The sequence below is a fragment of the Hippocampus bargibanti genome, linkage group LG06 (genome assembly GCF_051943395.1).
Source record: "Hippocampus bargibanti isolate YZ-2025 linkage group LG06, ASM5194339v1, whole genome shotgun sequence".
NCBI classification, from domain to species: Eukaryota; Metazoa; Chordata; class Actinopteri; order Syngnathiformes; family Syngnathidae; genus Hippocampus; species Hippocampus bargibanti.
In genome coordinates, this window is record NC_142739.1 from 9,694,272 (window position 1) to 9,718,975 (window position 24,704).

The 24,704-nt window shown below is 40.5% G+C and overlaps 1 protein-coding gene across 5 annotated transcripts in view; it reads left to right on the forward strand.

The window, feature by feature from the left end:
• The window catches only part of atg5 (ATG5 autophagy related 5 homolog (S. cerevisiae)), a 42,531-nt gene that overhangs the window by 1,283 nt on the left and 16,544 nt on the right, over positions 1-24,704 (forward strand). For 2 of the 5 annotated variants that reach the window (XR_016115345.1, XM_088999075.1), the window contains exons 1-7: positions 8-161; positions 806-991; positions 1,572-1,699; positions 4,170-4,248; positions 4,490-4,652; positions 5,767-5,861; positions 24,521-24,638. Coding sequence is in view for 3 of the 5 variants with exons in the window: in XM_088999075.1 (XP_088855201.1) it covers positions 884-991; positions 1,572-1,699; positions 4,170-4,248; positions 4,490-4,652; positions 5,767-5,861; positions 24,521-24,638 (691 nt within the window). In the remaining 2 variants the exon portion in view is untranslated. The other 3 variants (XR_016115346.1, XM_088999076.1, XM_088999077.1) reach the window with 3 other exon arrangements.

Genomic DNA, 24,704 nt, shown 5'->3' on the forward strand with positions numbered 1-24,704 from the left:
TCATTACTATTATTTTTATTATCCGTCGTAGCGTCTCGTCATGTGCCTGGCAGTTGTCCAGGAGTCGCTGTTGTCAGAGTTCTTCGGCTGTCAGTCAGCTGGGAATGACAACATTCCCCAAATACTTATTTTCTTCACTCCTACTTCTTCGTAAAACAAAAGTAAGCTTTTCTACACCTGAAAACACGCAAGAGATGCTCGTTTGTCGTGTAAAACTCAGAAAATCCAAGGCACTAACGCGTAATCGCTTTTGGAAGACACTTCCGCGTTGGTTTTTCACTGGATTGCTAGCTAGCTAGCTATTGTGCTAACGTGAGTTTCCTCCTTGCAGTCTTTTTGTGGATTATTTGATGTCGTAATTTAAGTTATACGTACAACGAGGGTGAATTTTCCATGTATGTTGGGAATTCAGATTCGCGTATTTACCTGTATTTTTTAAAACGTGTTACTTGTTAGCGTGTGTTTGTGTACGGTATTTAACTTTTCGAGATACGTATTTGTTATAAATTGCGCCGTTGTTTGTATGTTACTCTTTCTTGCTTTTCCTCCTTCATTTAAAAAAAATATGCATGCAAGTGACATTGATAACTCCAAATTGTCCACCGATAGGATGTGCAATTTTGTTTGTTTCCATGTGCCTTGTCATTCATTGACTGGTGACCAGACCATTATCCTGCTTTCCTTGCGAAAGTCAGCTCAGCTGCAACCTTAATGAGAAAACAGCTGAAGAGGATGGATGGTTATATTTAAGGACGGCAGTATGCAACTACCAAATAACCACTAATGGGCTTTTCTGATATGATAGGACGCTGTGTACTTCTGGATTTGAGGGTCTGACTTGAGGGACCTTGAGTCTTTATGAGCCACTGGGTGCTGCAGCAGCATGGCAGATGACAAAGATGTGCTGAGAGACGTCTGGTTTGGCCGGATCCCAGCTTGCTTCACTCTCAACCAAGATGAAGTGACGGAGAGAGAGGCAGAGCCATATTATGTAAGTCATACACCCGTTACTTGACCTCATATCAAGTCAGAATGGAAGTTTATCAAAAGTTAAAAAAATTAATTGGTGGAAGCTATTATCTAATATTCATTAAGACACTCACCTATTAAGTGTTTTTGTTCTCAACTAAAAGCAACACATGTGTATCTTTGGCAAAATCTTGTAGAATCTCGGTATTGCTGTTGTTCGGTTAAATTTTTTAATAGTATTTTTTCTGCATTTATTTGTCCTGTTCTCTTCATATAGATTGCTTGATAAACCTCCAGTAAAGGTGGCTCGTGTGTGTTGAATGTCATTGCTTAACACAGACTATAGTTTCATAATTAATTTTGTACATTCTAGATGCATGGCATTGATACTTTATGATCCTCTCCCCCTATCAGTGCGTTGGTGGTATCTTGTAGCTCAATTATTTATGCATTTTGCTCTTCATGGCACGGTTATTTTCAACGACAATTTTTAGCACAGGTGAAATATTCCAGACTCACTTGTGATAAGTGAATTAATGCGAGATAATGTAATGTTCATTGTGTACAAGGGCAATGACAGCGCACACTTTTTTTCCCCGTAGTTGTTGTTGCCCAGGGTGAGCTACCTGACACTGGTCACCGACAAGGTGAAGAAGCACTTCCTAAGAGTGATGAAGGCAGAGGATGTGGGGGAGATGTGGTTCGAATATGAAGGGACGGCGCTCAAATGGTGAGGGAACCTCTCATTGTGGTTATGCTACAAATATTAATGTTTGTAGTAATTAGTAGTTTAAAAGTAATATTTGTGACAGTAATTCAAAACAAAATTCTCAAGAGCTAGTTATTTCAATTGAATCAATTCTCTTTTTCAATTATCTTGGCAAGTAACTCGTTAATTGCTTTAGCGTCGGGGGGTCAAACCATTTCATATACTTTTGTGAATAGTTGAACTGAGGTCTTGGTTCATTCAGTCATCGAGGTGTGTGACACCTTAGCTTGCGTTGCGGTTGATGTGCAATGCTTTTATTACCAATATTTTCCACAGTGTTTCAGTGCGGCCACATGTAACTTTAAAGGAAAACTGACAGTTGCGTCCATAATTTGTAAAATCACTTCAAATGACTTCTACTGAGCGCATTTTACAAAGATTCCACCACATACAGCTATATTTTACGTTTTAAGACACACACTGAATATTAATGAGCGACACACAATGCATTTTGAATCCTTTTTTTCGTCTGAAAACACTGTGTTGATCGCGAAATTAGAAGGAAAACTACATAACGCGATGGTGAATCGTTGTGTGTCGCAGCCAATTGCGGTAACACGCATAAAGAAGGTGTAAGTTTACACAAATTCCCAGCGGACAAATCAGCCCATTTCCAACGGAGCTTGTGCGCCATCTTGTGCGCCATCTTGTGCATTTTATGGACGCTACATTGGAGTCCAGATCTTGACGGGTTTAATCACTTGCAGACTGCTCGAATTGATACGGAAGGACTTCTCTAATCGAGTCCAAACATTTATGATTTCCTCTTCAGAACAAATTTGAATCATATTCATAACTGTATGAGTAACAATAAAGCATCTTCTCAGAATCTGAAGCCATTGTTTTGATTCTAGAGCAAGGTAAGACGTCCTGGCGTGATGTCGCGAACAAGGAGGTGGGACCTTCTGAAACTCGGCATCTCCGAGGTCATTTTGAAGTAGTTTTGGGACACGTTATCGTTGTACTAAATTCATCCTGTCTACTTGATAACTAATGTTAAGCAGATTCCTTACTTACAGACAGTGTATTGTCGACGAAGGCGGAAGTAGTCGCCGAAACATGTCAGGTATTTGAACACCGACAATACACTGTCTGTAAGTAAGGAATCTGCTTAACATTAGTTTTGGGACACTTTAACTCATTTTTATTGGTGTTTTGCATTTGACTAAAAATATCAGCCTGCATGTTCTGGGTATTTTAGGTGCGATAAAACGTTTTTCTGGTGTCTCAGAATCTGAAGCCATTGTTTTGATTCTGGAGCAAGGCAGTTTGTGAAGGAGTATTCTGGCGTGACGTCACGAACAAGGGGCGGTACTTTCTGAATCTGTAGTTTTGAGCTCATTTTGTGGGAGTTTTGGGACACTTTAGTCATTTTCAAGTCATTTTTATTGGTGTTTTGCATTTGACTAAAATTATCAGACTGCGTGTTTTGGGTATTTTATAAAACGTCAGTTAGGAAACAAAAAATGGTGTCGGTTGTCCTTTAAAGGACAACCGACGTCTCCGGACAAGGTGTGTCCATAATTTGTAAAATGGCTTCAAATGACTTCTACTGAGCGTATTTTACAACGATTCCACCGCATATAGCTATATTTTACGTTTTAAGACTCGCGCTGAATATTCCGGAAGTCTTGTTTTTGAGTTGGTGACGAGTCCTCACCCTACGTCACTGAAGAAACGCACCTGACCGAAAAAAGGATACATTGTAGCAGTCCTTCCATCATGTCAATGCATTTTGCTGTACTTTGGTCTGAAAACGTCGTGTAGGACCAAAAAGAGTCAGAAGAGGGCGACAAAGCTCCATGTAAGGAATTAATCAGCCTATGGAAACGGGCTGATTAAATTATTACACGGCTGTGTCACCATTTTCTGCCTTTTTTGGGTGTGACATTTCCCACCCCTGATGCCTCAAAATGACACAGAATAAATTCTTTAATCGATTGCAAACATGTATGCTTTCTTCTTCAGAACTATTTGAATCATATTCATAACTGGATGAGTAACAAGAAAGCATATTCTCTGAATCTGAAGCCATTATTTTGGTTCTGGAGCAAGGCAAGACGTCTTGCCGTGACACCACGAACATGGGGCCAGGATCTTCTGAAACTGTCCACTTCCGGTTTCAAATTGAAGTACTTTTTAGACACTTTAAGTCATATCCTGTGACTGTAAAGTGACCTTGAGAGTTTTGAAAGGCGCTTAGAAATGAAATGTATTATTATTATTTTTATTGGTGTTTTGCATTTGACTAAAAATATCATACTGCGTGTTTTGGGTATTTTAGATGCTATAAAACGTTTTTGTGTGATGTTGGTTGTCCTTTAAGAGTCTGTCATTGCCTCAGTAGTTGCATTAAATTATATTCACAGAGTAAATGGACGATTTTTTTTTTTGGTCTAAAAGAAATATATTCTGTTGTTCCTGATCCCAGGCACTATCCGATTGGCGTTCTGTTTGACCTCCACGCTTCCAACTCTATCTTGCCGTGGAGCATCACTGTGCACTTTAAGGTAACAACTCTTGAACACTCCTTTTAATTTTGAGTTTTATTTCAGAAGTCACTTGTTGAGGTGATAGGAATATTACTGTCGGCTCAGTTTTAATTGTGTGGTTGCTATTCTACAAAATGCAAAAAGAGAAATGTATTTTCTTCTTAAGCACATTCATTACCTTTAAAATGAAAATAACGTCATCGTCGACACATGGCGAGAGTGCATCAATCACCAACATCAAATACTTTTGTGTTCGCAGAACTTTCCGGGCCAGGATCTACTTCACTGCATGTCCAGCTCGGTCGTGGAGGCCCACTTCATGTCCAGCATTAAAGAAGCTGACGCGCTCAAACACAAGAGCCAAGTCGTCAACGACATGCAGAAGAAGGACCATAAGCAGCTGTGGATGGGTCTGCAGAATGGTGAGGGACACACACAAGCACGCGCACACGCACACAAACACATAGGTTCAAAAGCAGGTGTCGGGCAAGTAAGTCATCATCGGGTCACACATTAACTCATTAACACACGTGGTGTCCAACCTCAGATAACACCCAAACACATTCCCCTTCTTCTTTTCCTTTTCGACTTGCTCGAACACGCCCATTTCCAGCCGGCTGAGATGTGGTGCGATGTTGATGGTGTAAGAGGAGGGGAGGTGGGAGTAAATGGAGTGGGGGCGTGTGTTCCGTGTCTGACGGTTGTGATCTCAAAGGTACCCAGAAGCCAGAAGGGAGATGTTTTAAAATCCAAAGTTTTTACGATGTTTTGGGCTGTTAACTGTCCACTCGATGAACTCAAATGATTTTGTTAAACGGTTGTCCACTTTAACACAGATTTTCTGCAAAGCAGGAGTAGAACCAACCAGGATTTATAAGTTAGGAAGTACCCACTTTTTGAACAGTTACTGGGAGTAAAAAAAACAAAAAACTGGATTTAGGAGTAAACGAGCATAAGGCTCTTTGATGGTGTGACCATGAAAACAGTCTATTTCCCAGGTTTGAAATGGAAAGGAGTAGTTGAAGCGGCCCCTTGAAATTTACCGGCACTTCCCACATTGGGATAACTGGATGATTGAAGTGACGGACAATATATACAATAATTGGAGAGCAGCAATAGTATTCTATGCAATAGGGCAGGAGTGAGTATGAAAGGGGCTAATGACAGATAGCTAACAACATCTGAAAGCAAGCAAAAAAACAAAAGCAGGTTCCAAAAAATATATATTAAAAAAATAAATATTGATGACATTTCAACACATGAAACACACAACCTTAAACACATTTAAAGGTAAAGTACAGAAATAAAAGTTAGTTCCTTAAATAACTAAAAGAAAAATAATGCTTTTAAAATATTAAAAATTGATTTAACTTCTTTGTCTGTTTTTTTTTCCTCAGATATTTTTTTCATGACAACAATGAACAAATGTCAAACTTGTCAAGAATGATTTACAGTCTGCTATTGTGTTTCAATGTTTTCATTTTTTTTCGTTGAATCCGCAATGACAGCCGTGCTCGTGTTTTTTGGTTGCTGCAGATAAGTTTGAGCAGTTCTGGGCCATGAACAGGAAACTGATGGAGTATCCCACTGAGGAGGCGGGATTCCGGTACATCCCCTTCAGGATATACCAGGTCAGTCGTACCCACACAAACTTAGAAAGCTTTCAAGGCGCAGCACCAAATAAAAATAGCACTGAAAGTCGATTGTTTCAATTCACTCACAAATCGACTTTGGGCTTTAGTTGAACGCAAAGCTGCTATTTTGTTGTGTGAATGTCAAATCACAGGTTAAACGGCCTGCCTGTCACTATACACCAGTGGCATAAACATAAGTACATATTTTTATTTATTTATTTTTTGCCTTCTGGTAATAGTAATTTAAAGGACAACCAACATCACTTTTTTGTTTCTTAACTGACATCAGAAAAACGTTTTAAGACTTCCGGAATATTCAGCGCGAGTCTTAAAACGTAAAATATAGCTATATGCGGTGGAATCTTTGTAAAATACGCTCAGTAGAAGTCATTTGAAGCCATTTTACAAATTATGGACACAACTTGTCCGGAGACGTCGGTTGTCCTTTAAAGGACACCATTTTTTGTTTCCTCACTGACATCAGAAAAACGTTTTATAGCATCTGAAATACCCAAAACACGCAGTCTGATGATTTTAGTCAAATGCAAAGCACCAATAAAAATGACTTAAAGTGTCCCAAAACTCCCACAAAATGAGCTCAAAACTACAGATTCAGAAAGTCCCGCCCCTTGTTCGTGATGTCACGCCAGAATACTCCTTCACAAACTGCCTTGCTCCCTGCTTCGGTTTCAAAACAATGGCTTCAGAGAGTTCAGATTCGGAGAAGATGCTTTCTTGTTACTCGATGAGAAGGTTTCTTCAGCCGTCATCTGTACAAAAGTGAAGGTTTCGGACGTTTCGCCTCCTATCCAAGAGGCTTCGTCAGCGAACTAAAGTCTGACTGGTCGTATCGGCCCCATTTATATATCCCTAATGTCCAGACCTGGTGGCGCCGGACACAGCTATGATAGGTCCCTACTCTCAGGTTGGGGGGGGGGGCGGGACACCCCCCTGTGGCCCCACTGATTGTTCCTACATTCCTGACTAACGATTGGCCTATTACACCCACTCCCCCCGGTATCACCTCATCAGCATAACGACCCTCATCAGCATTGCGAAAGTTGCCTAACCTGTTTTGCCTGAGCAGGCTATTGTATGAACGATCCAAATTGAACCTCACACCACCAGACCGGTTTAATGAAGGATTTTGTTGTTTTATAAGAATCGCCTCTTTTACCCCCCTTTCAAACCATCTATGTTCTTTCGCTAAGATTTTAACCTCATTGTCGTCAAATGAGTGGTTGCTAGCTTTTAGGTGCAAATGTACTGCCGATTGAGGCCCACTAGTATTATCCCTGCGATGTTGATAAAGTCTTTTTTTGAGAATTTGTTGAGTCTCCCCAATGTACTGCTCTTTACAATTTTCATTCTTACAATGTATGGAATAAACTACATTACTTTGTTTTTCATTTGGTAGCCTATCTTTTGGATGCACTAATTTTTGCCTTAACGTGTTTATCGGTTTGAAATAAGTAGGAATTTTATGTTGCCAAAGGACTCTTTGTGATTTTTCAGAAACTCCTGCAATGTACGGTACTGCTACTCCTCTCCTTTTAGAATCTTGAGAATTATTGGTTTCGTTCGCTATTCTTTCTTTCTGACATTTGTTGAATGACCACTGAGGGTACCCACAGTTAGTGAGTGCTCTCCTGATATGTTTTGACTCCTTTTCTCTACCTTCAGTGCTAGTTGGTATTAGTTTAGCCCTATGCTGGAGGGTTCTGATAACTCCTAGTTTATGTTGTAAAGGGTGGTTAGAGTCAAAAAGTAAGTATTGGTCAGTGTGCGTAGCCTTCCTAAAGACTTCTGTTTTTAGCGCTCTGTCCTCTTTTATAATTACTTTACAATCCAAGAAGGCTAGTTGGTTCTCTTGAATGTCCTCACGAGTACATTTAATGTTGAAGTCTACAGAGTTGAGATGATCTGTGAAGGATTGAATTTCTTGTTTCTTAATTATGACAAAAGTATCGTCCACATATCTAAACCAGTGTCTAGGTTTTGTCCCTGGGAAGGATGTGAGGGCCTGTTTCTCCATCTCTTCCATGTAAAGATTAGCCACTATGGGTGAAACTGGTGAGCCCATAGCACAACCATGGATTTGTTTATAAAATTTTTCCCGAAATTGAAAATACGTAGTATTAAGGCAGATTTCTAATAATTGGCAGATGTGATCCGGTTTCAGTTTGGTTCTTTCATGCAGAGAAACATCCGCCAGCAGCCTCGTCCTCACCACTGAGACTGCTGCTGGGGTTGGGACAGATGTAAAGAGAGAAGTCACATCGTATGATGCCAAAGTTTCCTCAGGTTCCAATATGAGGTCTTTGATCCTCTCTACAAACCCTGTGGTGTTCTCTACGTGGTATTCTGTGTTACCAACCAACGGAGCTAAAATAGTTTTTAAATATTTGGCTACATTGTATGTAGAGGAGTCAATGCTACAAACAATGGGTCGGAGGGGGAACCCTTCTTTATGTATTTTTGGCAGGCCATAGATACAAAGGGATACATAGGGACAAAATACATAGGGACAAAACCTAGACACTGGTTTAGATATGTGGACGATACTTTTGTCATAATTAAGAAACAAGAAATTCAATCCTTCACAGATCATCTCAACTCTGTAGACTTCAACATTAAATGTACTCGTGAGGACATTCAAGAGAACCAACTAGCCTTCTTGGATTGTAAAGTAATTATAAAAGAGGACAGAGCGCTAAAAACAGAAGTCTTTAGGAAGGCTACGCACACTGACCAATACTTACTTTTTGACTCTAACCACCCTTTACAACATAAACTAGGAGTTATCAGAACCCTCCAGCATAGGGCTAAACTAATACCAACTAGCACTGAAGGTAGAGAAAAGGAGTCAAAACATATCAGGAGAGCACTCACTAACTGTGGGTACCCTCAGTGGTCATTCAACAAATGTCAGAAAGAAAGAATAGCGAACGAAACCAATAATTCTCAAGATTCTAAAAGGAGAGGAGTAGCAGTACCGTACATTGCAGGAGTTTCTGAAAAATTACAAAGAGTCCTTTGGCAACATAAAATTCCTACTTATTTCAAACCGATAAACACGTTAAGGCAAAAATTAGTGCATCCAAAAGATAGGCTACCAAATGAAAAACAAAGTAATGTAGTTTATTCCATACATTGTAAGAATGAAAATTGTAAAGAGCAGTACATTGGGGAGACTCAACAAATTCTCAAAAAAAGACTTTATCAACATCGCAGGGATAATACTAGTGGGCCTCAATCGGCAGTACATTTGCACCTAAAAGCTAGCAACCACTCATTTGACGACAATGAGGTTAAAATCTTAGCGAAAGAACATAGATGGTTTGAAAGGGGGGTAAAAGAGGCGATTCTTATAAAACAACAAAATCCTTCATTAAACCGGTCTGGTGGTGTGAGGTTCAATTTGGATCGTTCATACAATAGCCTGCTCAGGCAAAACAGGTTAGGCAACTTTCGCAATGCTGATGAGGGTCGTTATGCTGATGAGGTGATACCGGGGGGAGTGGGTGTAATAGGCCAATCGTTAGTCAGGAATGTAGGAACAATCAGTGGGGCCACAGGGGGGTGTCCCGCGGCCCCCCCCCCAACCTGAGAGTAGGGACCTATCATAGTTGTGTCCGGCGCCACCAGGTCTGGACATTAGGGATATATAAATGGGGCCGATACGACCAGTCAGACTTTAGTTCGCTGACGAAGCCTCTTGGATAGGAGGCGAAACGTCCGAAACCTTCACTTTTGTACAGATGACGGCTGAAGAAACCTTCTCATCGATGGACCACTCCTGTACGACTGAGAGCTTACACAGACGTATTTCTTGTTACTCATACAGTTATGAATATGATTCAATTTTGTTCTGAAGAGGAAATCATAAATGTCTGGGGTTGATTAAAGAAGTCCTTCCGTATCAATTCGAGCCGTCTGCAAGTGATGAAACCGGTGAAGATCTGGACTCCAACTGAACCCGGAAGTGGCCAGTTTCAGAAGGTCCCGCCCCCTTGTTCGTGGTGTCACCCCAAGACGTCTTGCCATGCTGAAGAATCAAAACAATGGCTTCAGATTCAGAAAAGATGCTTTCTTGTTACTCATCCAGTTATGAATATGAATCAAATAGTTCTGAAGAGGAAAGCATACATGTTTGCAATCGATTAAAGAATTTATTCCGGTCATTTTGATGCATCTGGAGAGAAATGTAGTGACAAACTCTTTAGTACTCACAGTACCCAAAAAAAGGCAGAAGAGGGCGACAAAGCTCCGTGTAAATTGTCTCCTGGGACGTTTTGTAAGCAAACATCAAATACACTGTAGAAGTCTTGGCTCAACACGCGTTATGTGTTTTCCTTCTAATTTCGCCATCAACACGGATCAACACGAAGTTTTCAGACCAAACAAAGTACCGCAAAATGCATTGAGGTGATGCAAGGTATGTCCTTTCTCGGTGAGGGGCGTTCCTTCAGTGACGTAGGGTGAGGACTCGTCACCAACTCAAAAACAAGAATTCCGGAATATTCAGGGCGAGTCTTAAAACGTAAAATATAGCTATATGTGGTGGAATCTTTGTAAAATACGCTGAGTAGAAGTCATTTGAAGCGATTTCACAAATTATGGACAGAACTTGTCAGAAGACGTCGGATGTCCTATAAAAATTGGGGAAACTGACCTCCCACTGAACATTCGGCAAGCCGCCCTCATCCCCAAGATTTAAAACTCGTCTTAATTTTTTTTAAATTCTTTGACTTGATTGATTCAGCATACGACATGATTTCCACTTTTACGGTTTTTATGCTTTCTGCTTTTTTTTAAATTAATTTATTGTTTTATTATTTGTTGTTTTGTGTATTAGCACTGTATGCAGTGGTGGTTGTTTTCAGTTCTATAGCAATACAGTTGAGTTCAGTTGAGAATTAAAACACACGAAAGGGGTAACAAAACTGGACAAAAAAATCAGCTGCTTTAAATTTGTTGTAATGAAGTTGAATTCGAAAAGTTGAAATACGGAACTATGGCCAAATATTCTGTCACAAAAAAAAAAATCAAATAAAAAAAGTGTGTTTGGGAATTACCTCTCTAGATGGCGGCAAGGGCTGAATAAGACCTTTTTTTGTGGCTCATTGATGAAATCACCTCTGACCAAAAAGAGGCTCCTGCTTCCCCTCCACAGAACTTTACACAAATGCACCACAGGTTTCAGGTGCACATTTTTCGCTAAAAGCCTCACCTGTTTGTGCAAGATTGGAAGCAACAAACACGGCCTCTTTGTTTCTGACAGTGTCGTAAAAACGCCATCACCGCCTTGGAAAAACACGCGGGAGTTTCTGAGAATTTTGTGACGTTGCTATTAAATAAGCAGCTGTCACTTGGAGCCTCTACGGAAGTTGTAAATATCCAGCGCACAAATTCCTTGGGGGCTTTTAAATAGGACCAACAAGGCTTTCAGGGAGACATGACTACAAGAGGGAATTTTGCCAGTATGATACATTTTAAAGTGTGAACAAACCCTTTTTAATTTTGGCCCATTGGGGCCACCATGAGTGATGTTGTGTTGGCTCTGTTAAAATTGTAAATTACTGGGATACATAAAATATGCTCTTCTAAAATATCATATTAATAGAAACGTTTGAGTGTAAAAAGCAAGATTGATTTGATATATTTGTACAGTAAAGTCTTGTTATATCGATATTCACGGAAGTCGGAAAAAATATCGATATAACCAGACTATCGATATATCCGATCCTGCGCCGAATTTCATTCAAAGTCGGCAATAAATAGGGGATATTTGATATGGCATGTAATTTTCTCCTTGAGTTCATGGATTGGATTGGATTGGATTTGCCTTTATTAGACTCGCCGTGGAGAAATTTACATTTCGCAGCAGCAAAGTTATGAAAGGAATGAAAGTAGAGAAACAAAATACATGAGCTGCTGGAAAGGCAGCCACTCTCGCGGCGCCGCCTTGAAGTCAAAAGAACAAAAAAAAAAAACTAACAAATAACATGACAACACAAAGACACAGAGAGTCATACATTCTGAAGCACTTTCTGTACCCTCTTTTTGACACAAAGCAGTTCCATATGAAAGAGGAGAGGATCAAAGCGTCTCTTCACTAGTGGATCAGGGACATCTTGCGTATCTAGCATGCTTTTGTACTGTAGTGAAGTGAAAAAATAAGTTGAGTTGGTGACGAGTCCTCACCCTATGTCACTGAAGGAACGTCCCTCACCGAGAAAGGACATACATAACGCGTGTTGAGCCAAGACTTCCACAGTGTATTTGATGTTCGCTTACAAAACGTCCCAGGAGACAATTTACACAGAGCTTTGTCGCCCTCTTCTGCCTTTTTTTGGGTACTGTGAGTACTAAAGAGTTTGTCACTACATTTCTCTCCAGATGCATCAAAATGACCGGAATAAATTCTTTAATCGATTGCAAACATGTATGCTTTCGTCTTCAGAACCATTTGATTCATATTCATAACTGGATGAGTAACAAGAAAGCATCTTTTCTGAATCTGAAGCCATTGTTTTGATTCTTCAGCAATGCAAGACGTCTTGGGGTGACGCCACGGGGGCGGGACCTTCTGAACCTGGCCACTTCCGGGTTCATTTTTTTTGCAGATTTTGAACACTTTAAGTCATTTTTTATTGGTGTTTTGCATTTGCCTAAAAATATCATACTGTGTGTTTTGGGTATTTTAGATGCTATAAAACGTTTTTCTGATGTCAGTTAGGAAACAAAAAAGTGATGTCGGTTGTCCTTCAAGCATCTGTGATTTTGTTTTCAAACGACTTCCACTGACAAAATGGCTGCTGTCTGAGATGAATACATCCTTGGTCAAGACTCGTGGAGGCCCAAAGTAGTTGTCAAAACTTTTTTTAAAAAAAATTTGACTTGAAATGGCCGCCAACTTCAATGTCTCATGCTGTATGAACATTTGTGGATGTTAAAAAAGTAATACAATTACAATTAAGCATATCCAGTACAGTATGTAGAAAACATCCATTCAACAAATGAAAAATGCCTTCTCCATTTTAGGATGTGCCATGCCCCAAAGCCGTTTACGATCATCTCGCAGTCTGTTGGCGTCAAACTCTGCTGTGATTTTGTTGCCATTACAAAATTGTTGACTTTGCCGATTCATAGTCTCGGCTCAGCTTTGTCTGGAGACTCCCTTTTGAAAGTGCGAGGCAATTTCCGACAGGGAAATTTACTTCCTTTTAACCAAAAAGAAGGTGCTGGTTGTTAGCAAATAGGAAAATGAATTATGTCAAATCAGACTTTGAAATGTGAACGATATAGGGGTGATAATGTTGGAAACAAGTTTAGATGTGTTCAAGAAATATTGCCATTGATGTGGATTTAGGAAGAAACACACACAAAGAATATTGTTTGTGTTCTGTAATAGAACAAACACCGCAGTAATCAAAATAGGACCTAGAGGGTTTGTGGTAGCTAATTATAAAATTTCAAGTCTTTATGTTTGTTTTGGCTATATGTCAAGGCAAGAATCCTATTTATTGTAAATGGTGGTCGGATCATTACATGCTGCGCAGTTGGTTATCGGCATTCCTGTCTGCCACCCGCCACCCGCGTATAAAAGTTTCCGTCCAGTCTAAGATATTTATCTGTACACCACACAAGTGATGTCATTGCCGTTTTTATGTTGACACAAGGGGCAGGGATGGGTGCTTGATCCAAAGCCATAAATGCTGCCTCAGGTTGCATTTTCGGTGCCGCCATCGCCTCCTCCTTCCCAGTTTGCTCCTGACTCAGGTAAAAAGTCCCCCTGACTGGCAAAAGCGAAAATGGAGATGACAATCATGCAGCTAACCCTCAACTGGAATACATGAAAATGCGAAAGCAAGGCTGACACATCATGAGAAATCTATCAGGTGATTTAAGCAGAATTATCTGAAACAAGGAAACATTGTGAGATGAAAATATAAATTCAATATTGCAGTAAGTGACGAAGTATTGCTCTAGTGACGTCATGGTGCAAGTGATCTAAAATGAAAGGAGCTGATGATCTTCATTTCAACAAAAGTAATACTTTGCTGCTGTCCCGGTGGCGCCAGGGAACTAGCTATGTTAATGTGCATTGAGAATCTTCATTTTGACTAAAGTTCTTTTTCTCCCATCCTGTGGCAATTTGGTGTCCAGTAATTATGTTGAGAAACGTAATTGTGACAAAAGAATTGCTTTCCCACAATATTTTTCCTTGATGCAGAGGGACTCTGTTGAAGTGTGTTGAGGACCTTTGTTTCGACAAGACCAGTACTGAGACTCGTAGATCGTTTGTCAAACTTGTGTCAGAGGCCCATAGATGCAGTGAGCCGAATTTAACTTTGACAATAGTACGTCGCTGCCATCTAGTGGCATCTTGATTCCAGAGGACTATGTTAAAGTGAATTGAGAGCTTCATTTCAAAAAATGTAATACGTTGCTGCCATTTTGTGGTACTTTAATGCCAATGAATTTTCCTCGAGTAAAAAAGCTTCATTTAGACAAAAGTCATGTTTTCCATCACAACGTCTCTGAACCACTATTGAAAGGAGACCTTGATTCTCTCCTCTTTAATCTACAACTGATTCAAACAACAAGGTGCACCAAGGAATAGTTTGCCATGTTGTGGCAGCTATCGGGAATTGGAAACTTTTTTTTAAGGGCTGTCCTGACCCTGGGTGCTATTTAGTCTAGGTGCATCAAAACAATTAGATGACTGTTAGGAAAAGAAAAATGTTTGAACAAGTTTCGTACTCTTTCCCCCAAAACGGTCTGGCAAGACAGACAATCAGCGTGTTTTGGCCTCGATTTGACAAAACTGATGTTGCGTTGCGTGGAAGCAACCAGGAAGCCGACGGCTCCCACATTCGGGAATGTAACCATAAATCCTTTTGATGCCCAGCGGTCACTAAAGAGTCACAACAAATCTGAGCGAGAATGTGGAACAGATTTGTCTTGGAAAAACAAGCTGTGCTTTGAGTATCGGGATGGTTGCGGTGTTGGGAAAAGCCCCTCACTCTCGATGTCGGCCCACTGGCTCAAAATACTGTCAACCAGGGAGGCAGATGTGATGCTTTGTTGTTTCCCATGATTGATCATCCGGCGTGTCACGACGGCTCCGCTGCCTTTCTTGATTCTCTCATCTTGTGTGCCATAAAGCCTCTTGATGCACTTAAGTCAAGCATTCTTTTGTGTGGCAGTAAAATTTAGACCTTTAAAGCCCCTTTGACACACCCACTCAGACAGTGCACTTGTCATCGCCATTAAAAAAAAAAAAAAACCTGTCGGCCAAAACTTCTCAGTGTGACTCCAAACTTTCCGTTGTTTTGGAAACGAGATGCTTAATATTTACACCCAACGGAACACAAAGTCAAAGAACGTGAGCGAGATGTTCTCTGGAAATATTCAGTTGCCCTCAGACCAGAGATCTACAACAGTGGATACTAATCGAATACATCACGTACATGTGGAGGCAAACAACATTTGGAATCCGAGCGGCACAATAAAATAATAAAATAATAAAATAAATCAATAAAATATAACTGTTTAAGAAAAAGGAATAAAAAGAACAATTTTGGTGAATTGAAGAAAAGCCACAAATAGTCGATCATGGTACAGGTTTCTGAGACGCACCGCCTCAACATTTACAGTCCCCTTTGCGAACAAGCACCACTAGTCCTCCACGCGTTCTATCAATCAATTCAGATGTTTACGGCCAGACACTCACTGTTTTCGCACATCGGGGAGGGAAAAAAAATCTGGTGTTTACCTCGGCCGACGTGTCGTGACATGACGTGAGTGTGGAGAAAGTGAACATGGACGCAGGAAGACAGCACAAATTCAAGAACAAAGCCGTCTGACCCTCAGAAGTCACCGCACATGACTTTAGAGGAGGCGAGTCGTGCGCACGCACACACACACGCACACAGACGCAGGCAAACACATGCTTGGCATCCTTCAAAGGCAGATTGTGGTCTTTAGTGTAAATAACATGTGCTGCGTTTGATGCAGACAGAATTAATGACAACGCAGAGTCCAAATAACAGAGGGCTCATTTCCGTCTGGCCTGCAGCCATTGCGGCGACAAAGACGCCTGCCGGCCATCATGTTTGCTTTTCATTCTGGCGAGTGAGATGCGGACGCTTATGATATTGTTTCTGTCCTTTTACTTCAACTACTGTTTTTAGCATTCATCTCACTTTACGTGTTCCATCGAATCAATTCTCTTTGTATGTCAGTTGCTTATGAGGAGAGCGTTCAGAACTCTTGACTGTTGGACAGACATTTTGACCACAGTTAGACAAACTGACTCTCTGATGGAAGGTGATCCTTTAAAAATGAACATTTTATCTTTGGAGTGGTAGATTGACAGTCTCTGGCCAGCTACTGTTTTTGTGTTCATGCTAAAGTGATCAAAGTATTTCCTTGCATTGTGTTTTATCCTGGTGCCAAGGAATTTTGTTGATTTTAGTTGAGGAGCTTTATTTTGTTGTATCAAGAGGCAACTATAAATTTTGCTGGCTAGTGGGTGTCAATTATTTGCGGTTTTTGCCATTTGCTTCAAGTAAGTTGAATTGCTATTTATGTATTTATTTATTTATTTAATGTATTTTTATTTGTTTATCAATTTATTTAATTTGTTTAATGATTTAAATATACTTAATGTATTTGTTATTGTATTTTTAATTTATTCATTCACACATTTATTCATTTATTTATGTATGAATGTGTGTATATATATATATATATATATATATATATATATATACATATACAGTAAAGTCTCGTTATATCGGTTATATCGATAGTACCGCTTATTACGATACTATTTCCATGAACGCAAGGAGAAAATTTACATGCCGCAGGATCGGATATATCGATAGTCCGGTTATATCGATATTTTTTCAGACTCCCGAGAATATCGATATAACGAGACTTTACTATATATATATATATATATATATATATATATATATATATATATATATATATATATATATATATATATATATATACAGTAAAGTCTCGTTATATCGATATTCAAGGGAGTCCGAAAAATTATCGATATAACCGGGACTATCGATATATCCGACCCTGTTTGCATGTAATTTTCTCCGTGCGTGCATAGAAATAGTATCGATATAACCGGGACTATCGATATATCCGATATCGATATAACGAGACTTTACTGTATATACCATCTCATCTCATTATCCGTACAGCTTATTCCTCATTAGGGTCGTGGGGGTTGCTGGAGCCTATCTCAGCTGTCTTCGGGCACGAGGCGGGGGACACTCTGAATTGGTTGCCAGCCAATCGCAGGGCACACAAAGACGTACAACAGTCACTCTCACACTCACACCTAGGGACAATTTGGAGTGTTCAATCTGCCTGCCATGCATGTTTTTTGGAATGTGGGAGGAAACCGGAGGACCCGGAGAAAACCCACGCGGGTCCGGGGAGAACATGCAAACTCCACACAGGGAGGCCGGACCGGGACACGAACCGGCGACCTCTGCACTGTGAAGCCGGTGTGCTAAACACTCGACTACCGGGCCGCCCTATATATATATATATATATATATATATATATATATATATATATATATATATATATATATATATATATATATATATATATATATATATATATATATATATATTTATTATTATTATTATTATTATTATTATTATTATTATTATTATTATTATTATATCGATATTCAAGGGAGTCCGAAAAATTAGCGATATAACCGGGACTATCGATATATCCGACCCTGTTTGCATGTAATTTTCTCCGTGCGTGCATAGAAATAGTATCGATATAACCGGGACTATCGATATATCCGATATCGATATAACGAGACTTTACTGTATATATATATATATATATTTTTTTTTTCACCTTTCCTCTTCCTTTCATAACTTTGCTGCTGTGACATGTAAATTCCTCCACAGTGAGACGAATAAATAATAATAATAATAATAATAATAATAATACATTTCATTTATAAGTGCCTTTCAAAACTCTCAAGGTCACTTTACAGTCACAGTATCGTTTTTTTCTGCGGGTGAGCAGCGGCAGCCACGTGCACCAGCGTTAACTAAACCCGGAAGTAACTCAAATAGATAGAAAGCTAAATAACAGCTGATTTCCATTCACTTTATTATTAACGGTTGTCCTGCCATGTCAAGGAATGGCGATAATATCGTCTGCTGAACAGGTACGTCTTTGAGTTCCCGCTATGTGACTCAGTGGTTAATCACCGTATCGACCCCTCCGTCCCCCTCCCCCGTGGAACTCACCCGCCTCTCTAGAAGCTGCGTCCTTGGAAGAATGCATGTTTATTGCCTTCCAGATATCTTGTAATCAGTGACGTGCGGTGAGGTTCATGGCTGGTGAGGCACTGACGTCATCACAGTCAGAGTTACAAACATATGAACTCTACAGAGTAGTTTATTCACCATTTGATTGGCAACAGTTAACGCAGTTTGTTTTAAGTGTCATGCCAGCATTCTTTATATAAACTGTAGCATAGAAAAAAAGAATTAAAAAACGTTATCGTCTTACCTTTACTTATACATGAACGTCCATGCGCCGCTCCTTCTGAAGAAAGGCATCTATACCTTCTTTGTAGAAGCCTTCCTTCTTTGTTCAGTTTTAAAAGTCTCTCTATTTCTTTCAATTTGGATATGTAATACTCCATTCTGAAAATAAGGCCATGCAACACGAAAAAAATGACTGGATGGTTGCCCTGAACTTGATAACTGTTTACTGTAGCTTGCTCTCACTAATTCTATTATCCTGCAGCCGAGGAGGCGCAATAATAATCTCTGTAATCACCAGCGCCCCCTGTCATGAGGCAGGAGAACTGTGTGCCTCACCTAGGCACACAGTTTTCATAAAAATAAAATAGACACTGTAACACTGTAGTACAGTGTTTATAATGTAAAGTGACTCTACGTTATATGCACCAGCTAAACTGTAGAAATTTTGTTCATATACTAAAAGTGTTTGAACACTTTAATAGCGATATGCAGTTAGCATTGTTTGCGCAATCCATGGTGAGGCTCAGCCGTCTGCTGCCTCACCGCTCGTCTCTACTTCGTATTTGAACGGTAAATGTGAAAATTTAGCGATTTTTGAAAAAAAAAAATCCAAAAATGGTGAAGTTAAACGTCCCTTACCTGCCTCCCCTGACTGCACGTCACTGCTTGTAATGGCTAGTTTAGACGAAGAAAGGGGGTTGTGGGGGGTGACTAAGCAGACAATTACAACACACGGGAATGATCCCCACGCTCTCTCGTGTGTGAAAATGCCAAAGGCAACAGGTGATGAGGACATCATGTGACGTTTTACTGCAAGGATCTCTTAACCCGGCTGTGACCGTCAAAAGACGATGTAGACATGGTGCAATCCATCTAGACTCTTACAGGAACATAACACAAAGTTATTTTAGGTTTCAACATAATTCATTCCAAGTCTCTGCTGTGCTTTCATTCCTGAAACCGCATTACTGATCAGTATCAGTCATCTGGCATCTGTTCAATCAGACGCTGAATGCAACCGAACCTGAATGGGACTTGACTTTTGTTTATAATTCTTGCTTTCAAGAAATAGGCGACAAGCAGGAAAAGAAAAAAATGTTACCTCCCAGTGACTCCAAATTGACATTTCATTTAAACTCATATATATATATATATATATATATATATATATATATATATATATATATATATATATATGGCCAATACCACCAGTAAGACTTTAGTTCGCTGAAGAAGCATCTTGGATAAGAAGTGAAACGTCCGACACCTTCAAAAAAGTACAGATGACGGCTGAAGAAACCTTTTCATCGATGGACCACGTACGACTGAGAGCTTACACAGACGTCTCTGCTACTTACTCTTCACCAGCTAGCTAGCGATGAACTCTGGGTGTTTACTACTGTGGATAAACACATGACAGTTACTTAGAAGTCCTTCTGTGACATCGGAAATACATTTATTCTCACAAAAGAAAAAGGTATGCTAATTGCTAAGCTAACCTACTATAGAAGTTGCAAGCTTGCTTAAAACTGGAACGACTTCCAACGGCAGCTACTTGAACACATACACATAGACAGCAGCAGCACAAAATCTTAAAATAGGAGCAGAAACAATTGACTGCAATATCTATGTACATTTATCACAATAGGATAATAAATATCTTGAAGCAAGCCAGATCAAACAACCAATGGCCTGTCTCCTCCCCAGTGAGGCCATTTCAAATCCCGTGACAAACAACCAAAAGTTTGGGGGATTTTAATTCTCTAATCGTCAGGCTCAAAGTTCAGTGGAAACTACACTTGATTGACGGTGGCGTTTCTCCATACCCATTATTTGGCCATGACTGCGGTGGATTGAATCCCCTTCGCCACCAATTAAGCGACGTGTTGAGTATCGCTGCTCTTTTCACTGAGTGAGGGTGACGCCACCGCGTCGGTGTTGCCATGTGCCGCCCGGCCAGCTAAGGTGTCGGCAGGGCTCAAAAGAAAGTGTCTTCATCACCTCGCGGAAACAATAGTCCTGGCCTCCATTATTCATGGGCTGCCACGTTTTCAAAATGTATCCAAGTCGCTGTTACTTAACGCACTCTCTCTGCTTCACCAAGGCCCAGATTGCTGTGGATCTGTGGTGACGGTCACGGACAGCAAGGCCTTTTCTGCTGGTCTAAACTTGATCAGAAACATTGACCAGACTAGCAAAACACTGTTGTACGTTCTTGCACGGTTAATCTATCGGTTTTCATACATGGAAAAAATCCTGACTGGTTAAAGCCTTGTGAAAAATGAAGCTATGCTCTCAGTTCTCAAAAACAGTCAGCAATTCTGCTAAAATGCATTGAAATCACACTAGAGCAAGTGACCAAGACGTGACAGTGGTGAGATAAAAAGACTGATTAAGTCTTTTATGTCGTGGGTACCAAATGTGCATCCTTCCATTGGCGTGGATGAGTCAATCTTTCTGTGTAACTTGAACGTTGGCTTCGACGCCAAGTTGACCACCTTCGTCCAGCTGCTCGGCGGTGTGTAGTTACCGCCTGGTCACCCTATCTTACTGCTTGCTGGTTTCCTTTTCACATCTCTTATGATTAGAACCTATCGCATGTCCCTGAGGCTCTTGTTTGACACCTCGGGTTAGGTGTCGACAAGGTGCGATCGGGTCAGCGCTTCGAGGTGTGAAGATGGAAGACTAGCTACTCTGACTCTGGCCAAAATTTTCAGCTCGATGACAGAGCAGCTGCTCATATTCATGAACGCAATTGCACCGCGACAGTAGGACATCATCAATCAGTTTTAGATGGGACACATTAAATTAGTGAGCTAAACGATTCCTACGTCAATCAATTTTCTTGAATGTTTGTTGTCATTGACAACGTGGGTAACTGGAGGTTGAATACGGTGAACAGAAGTAGTCCAACGTGGAAGTGGTTCAACCTCAGATTGTCACCTGAGAAAGTTCTTTTAAATTCCCACATAAGGCACAAAGTATTTTCCAATATTGGAGCACAACATTTTATTATTATTATTATTGTGAGAGTCAAGGAATTGTGTATACAGCAAATTTAAAGGTGTACATGCCATATGTGCACACTAAAGTGTTTGAATAGCCTGCTTAGGCAAAACAGGTTAGGCAACTTTTGCAATGCTGATGAGGGTTGTTATGCTGATGAGGTGATACCGGGGGGAGTGGGGGTAATAGGCCAGTCGTTAGTCAGGAATGTAGGAACAATCAGTGGGGCCACAGGGAGGGGTCCCCTGCCCCCCCAACCTGAGAGTAGGGACCTATCATAGCTGTGTCCGGCGCCACCATGTCTGGATATTAGGGATATATAAATGGGGCCGATACGACCAGTCAGACTTTAGTTCGCTGACGAAGCCTCTTGGATAGGAGGCGAAACGTCCGAAACCTTCACTTTTGTACAGATGACGGCTGAAGAAACCTTCTCATCGATAAAGTGTTTGAAGTCTATTTTATCATGGTTGCACTTTATTGTGGTGTAAAACTGTGTAGCTTCAGAATAAGGGCTCTTTCTGTTTATTTTCTTTCAAAGGGAACATACTATGAAAAGTGTACTTTTTAATCATATATGTATTGTGAAAAAGCCGCAAGATCAGTTTGAAAAGAAAATAATGTTTTGTTTGTTTTTGTTTTTCTAATTTTCCGATTTTCTTTTCAATATTCATATATTTAGAGTGCTTTTTTTCTGTCACTTTTTTTTAAATACACATATGTGGAGTGACCACCAGAACGATTGCTTTGTATTCACTTAAACAGAATCCGAATTTCACACCATTTACATTCTTGCCCACGTCACCATTTTGGCAACACGAGACTGTCAAAATGCTGACTGATTCGTTTCTTGATTACCGTGATGTTGGAAAAAATTAGCGTGTGAAAGAGGTAAGAATTCTGCAGAACTCCGAACCCCTCAGGGTAGAATCAATAAGTGCTACGTGATTACCGTGATTCATTTCATCTTGAGGGCGAGCCAGGGGCGTTCTGATGCTGCCCAGTAAACACGTCTGATGATTTCCAGACTGATGAAGATCTGCGTAACACCGCAGCCTCTCCATTGTCTTTCACATCTGCAGCACAAATGACGCCGACTGCCTGTTGCGTCGCTTCCAATCTGGTCCCTCCTCGGTTTTTCACTACTTGGGACTTTCCCCCGTATCACCTTTCATCCCTCCAGCTCTTGCAACGTCAAATGCAGGATGAGTCATTAGCCCGCATGCCAGAATACTTTATAAAATCGCCTTCCATGGAACAGGTGTAATCCAGAACGTGGGCGTGGCTGTGTGGGAAGAAAAAAATAATTTTTGTCACCCATCAGTGTTCATGTGAGCTATTGGTTGATGTACAGATGCACCCGCAATGAATGAATGGGCGTTAATGCGAGGCAGCTGGCAAGTGACTGAAGCTCAATCAGCAAGCACTTGAAAGCAGAGAGAAAATCGACATCTGCCTTTAGATACAAATATCCATCCTTTTTCATGGGGTTGGGGGGGGGGGGGGTGCTGGAGCCGATCCCAGCTGTATTGGGGCAATAGGCAAGGTGCACATTGAACTGGTCGCCAGCCAATGGCAGGTCGCGCAGAGACGAAAAACAACCCACACTCACACCAAGGGACAATTTAGAGTGTTTGTCAGCCTGCCATGCATACTTTTGTAATGTGGGAAGAAACCAGAGTCTTCTTTTCTTTTCGGCTTTTCCCTTCAAGGGGTCGCCACAGCGAATCAGTGTCCTCCATTTTCAGAGTTTTTATTCGCGTGGAAGAAACCAGAGTACCCGGAGAAAACCCACACCTAACACGTAACCTCTGCACTGTGAGGTTGATGCGCTAACCATTGGACTACCAGGCTGCGTAGTTACGGATAATACCTTTTGAATATTAAATATGAGCAACCCATCTTTTGTGGGGATTTTTTTGGAGGATGGGGGGGGGGTCTATCATTCAGGGGTCCTGTATGCAAATATTTATTTATTCAATCATTTACTGTATTGTCCGGTGTATAAGGCGAACCCCCAATGAGTATTGTATTTTCTAACTATTTCCATATATAAGGCGCACGGGAGTATAAAGTGCAGCTTCAATGAATGGAAAAAGTTATCTAAAATAATATCTAAATATATAAACATTTTCCAAATATAAGGCAAACCACATAGGGTGCTACAGTAGAGACTGTGGTTACATGCTACTTCTTTTACAAGGGGAAAAAGAGTTGGTGGCTACTGACAGCGGTTGCGAGACCTGTTGTGGCTCAATATTACTTCACATATAAGGTGCACCTGCGTGTAAGGCGCAGAGTCATCTTTTGAAGAAAATCAAGGCTTTTGGGTGCACCTTATACACCGGAAAATATGATATTTATTTATTGCGCCAGCAGTCTGGCAGATAGTCAGCTGTTTTTGGTACATAATTTGGTTTATGTAAATCCATTTTACTTCCAGCTGACAAATGTAAAACACAATAGAACATCTTATCTCCCGATGGCCCTCCGTGCCGTATCACAATGTTTGAACTCTTGAAGCGGTAGCTATTCAAACACAAAGGACGACACAGCAGACCATCAGAATATTGTTTGTCCTCTCCAAAAACTGCAGCCGGCTATCGCTCATGTACACCCAACATCTGTGCAAACTGCAACTGGAATTAGCTTGTTATCTTGGGCATCATCACACCTCTGTTTAGTTTGGCTCTTATTAAATGTGGTGGCTGGTCACCCCGTCTCACTGCCAAGACGAAAGACACGTGTGGGGCATTTTTTTTTTTGGTAGATTAGAAAAACATTTATATGGTTGTTTATTTTTATTTTAACATGGATTGATGGGCCCTCCAGATATTGTTTGTGTAAAGAAAAAAATGAATACATTTTCCTATTACAGTAAAGTCTCGTTATATCGATATCGGATATATCGATAGTCCCGGTTATATCGATACTATTTCTATGCCCGCTCGGCGAAAATTACATGCAAACAGGGTCAGATATATCGATAGTCCCGGTTATATCGATATTTTTTCGGACTCCCTTGAATATCGATATAACGAGACTTTACTGTATATGACCCTTTACAATTCTTAATTTATTTACAGACGATGAGTGACAGACCCTTCATCCAAAAACTCTTTCGCCCTGTTTCACCCGAAGGAGACGCTCACACCCTTGGCGACCTGTTCAAAGAGATGTACCCTGCGGCATTACCCAATCACGGTATGTAATCAATATTCACCTTCATTGTGAAAAAGAGTCGCTAGATTTACCACTAGTTGCCTTTCG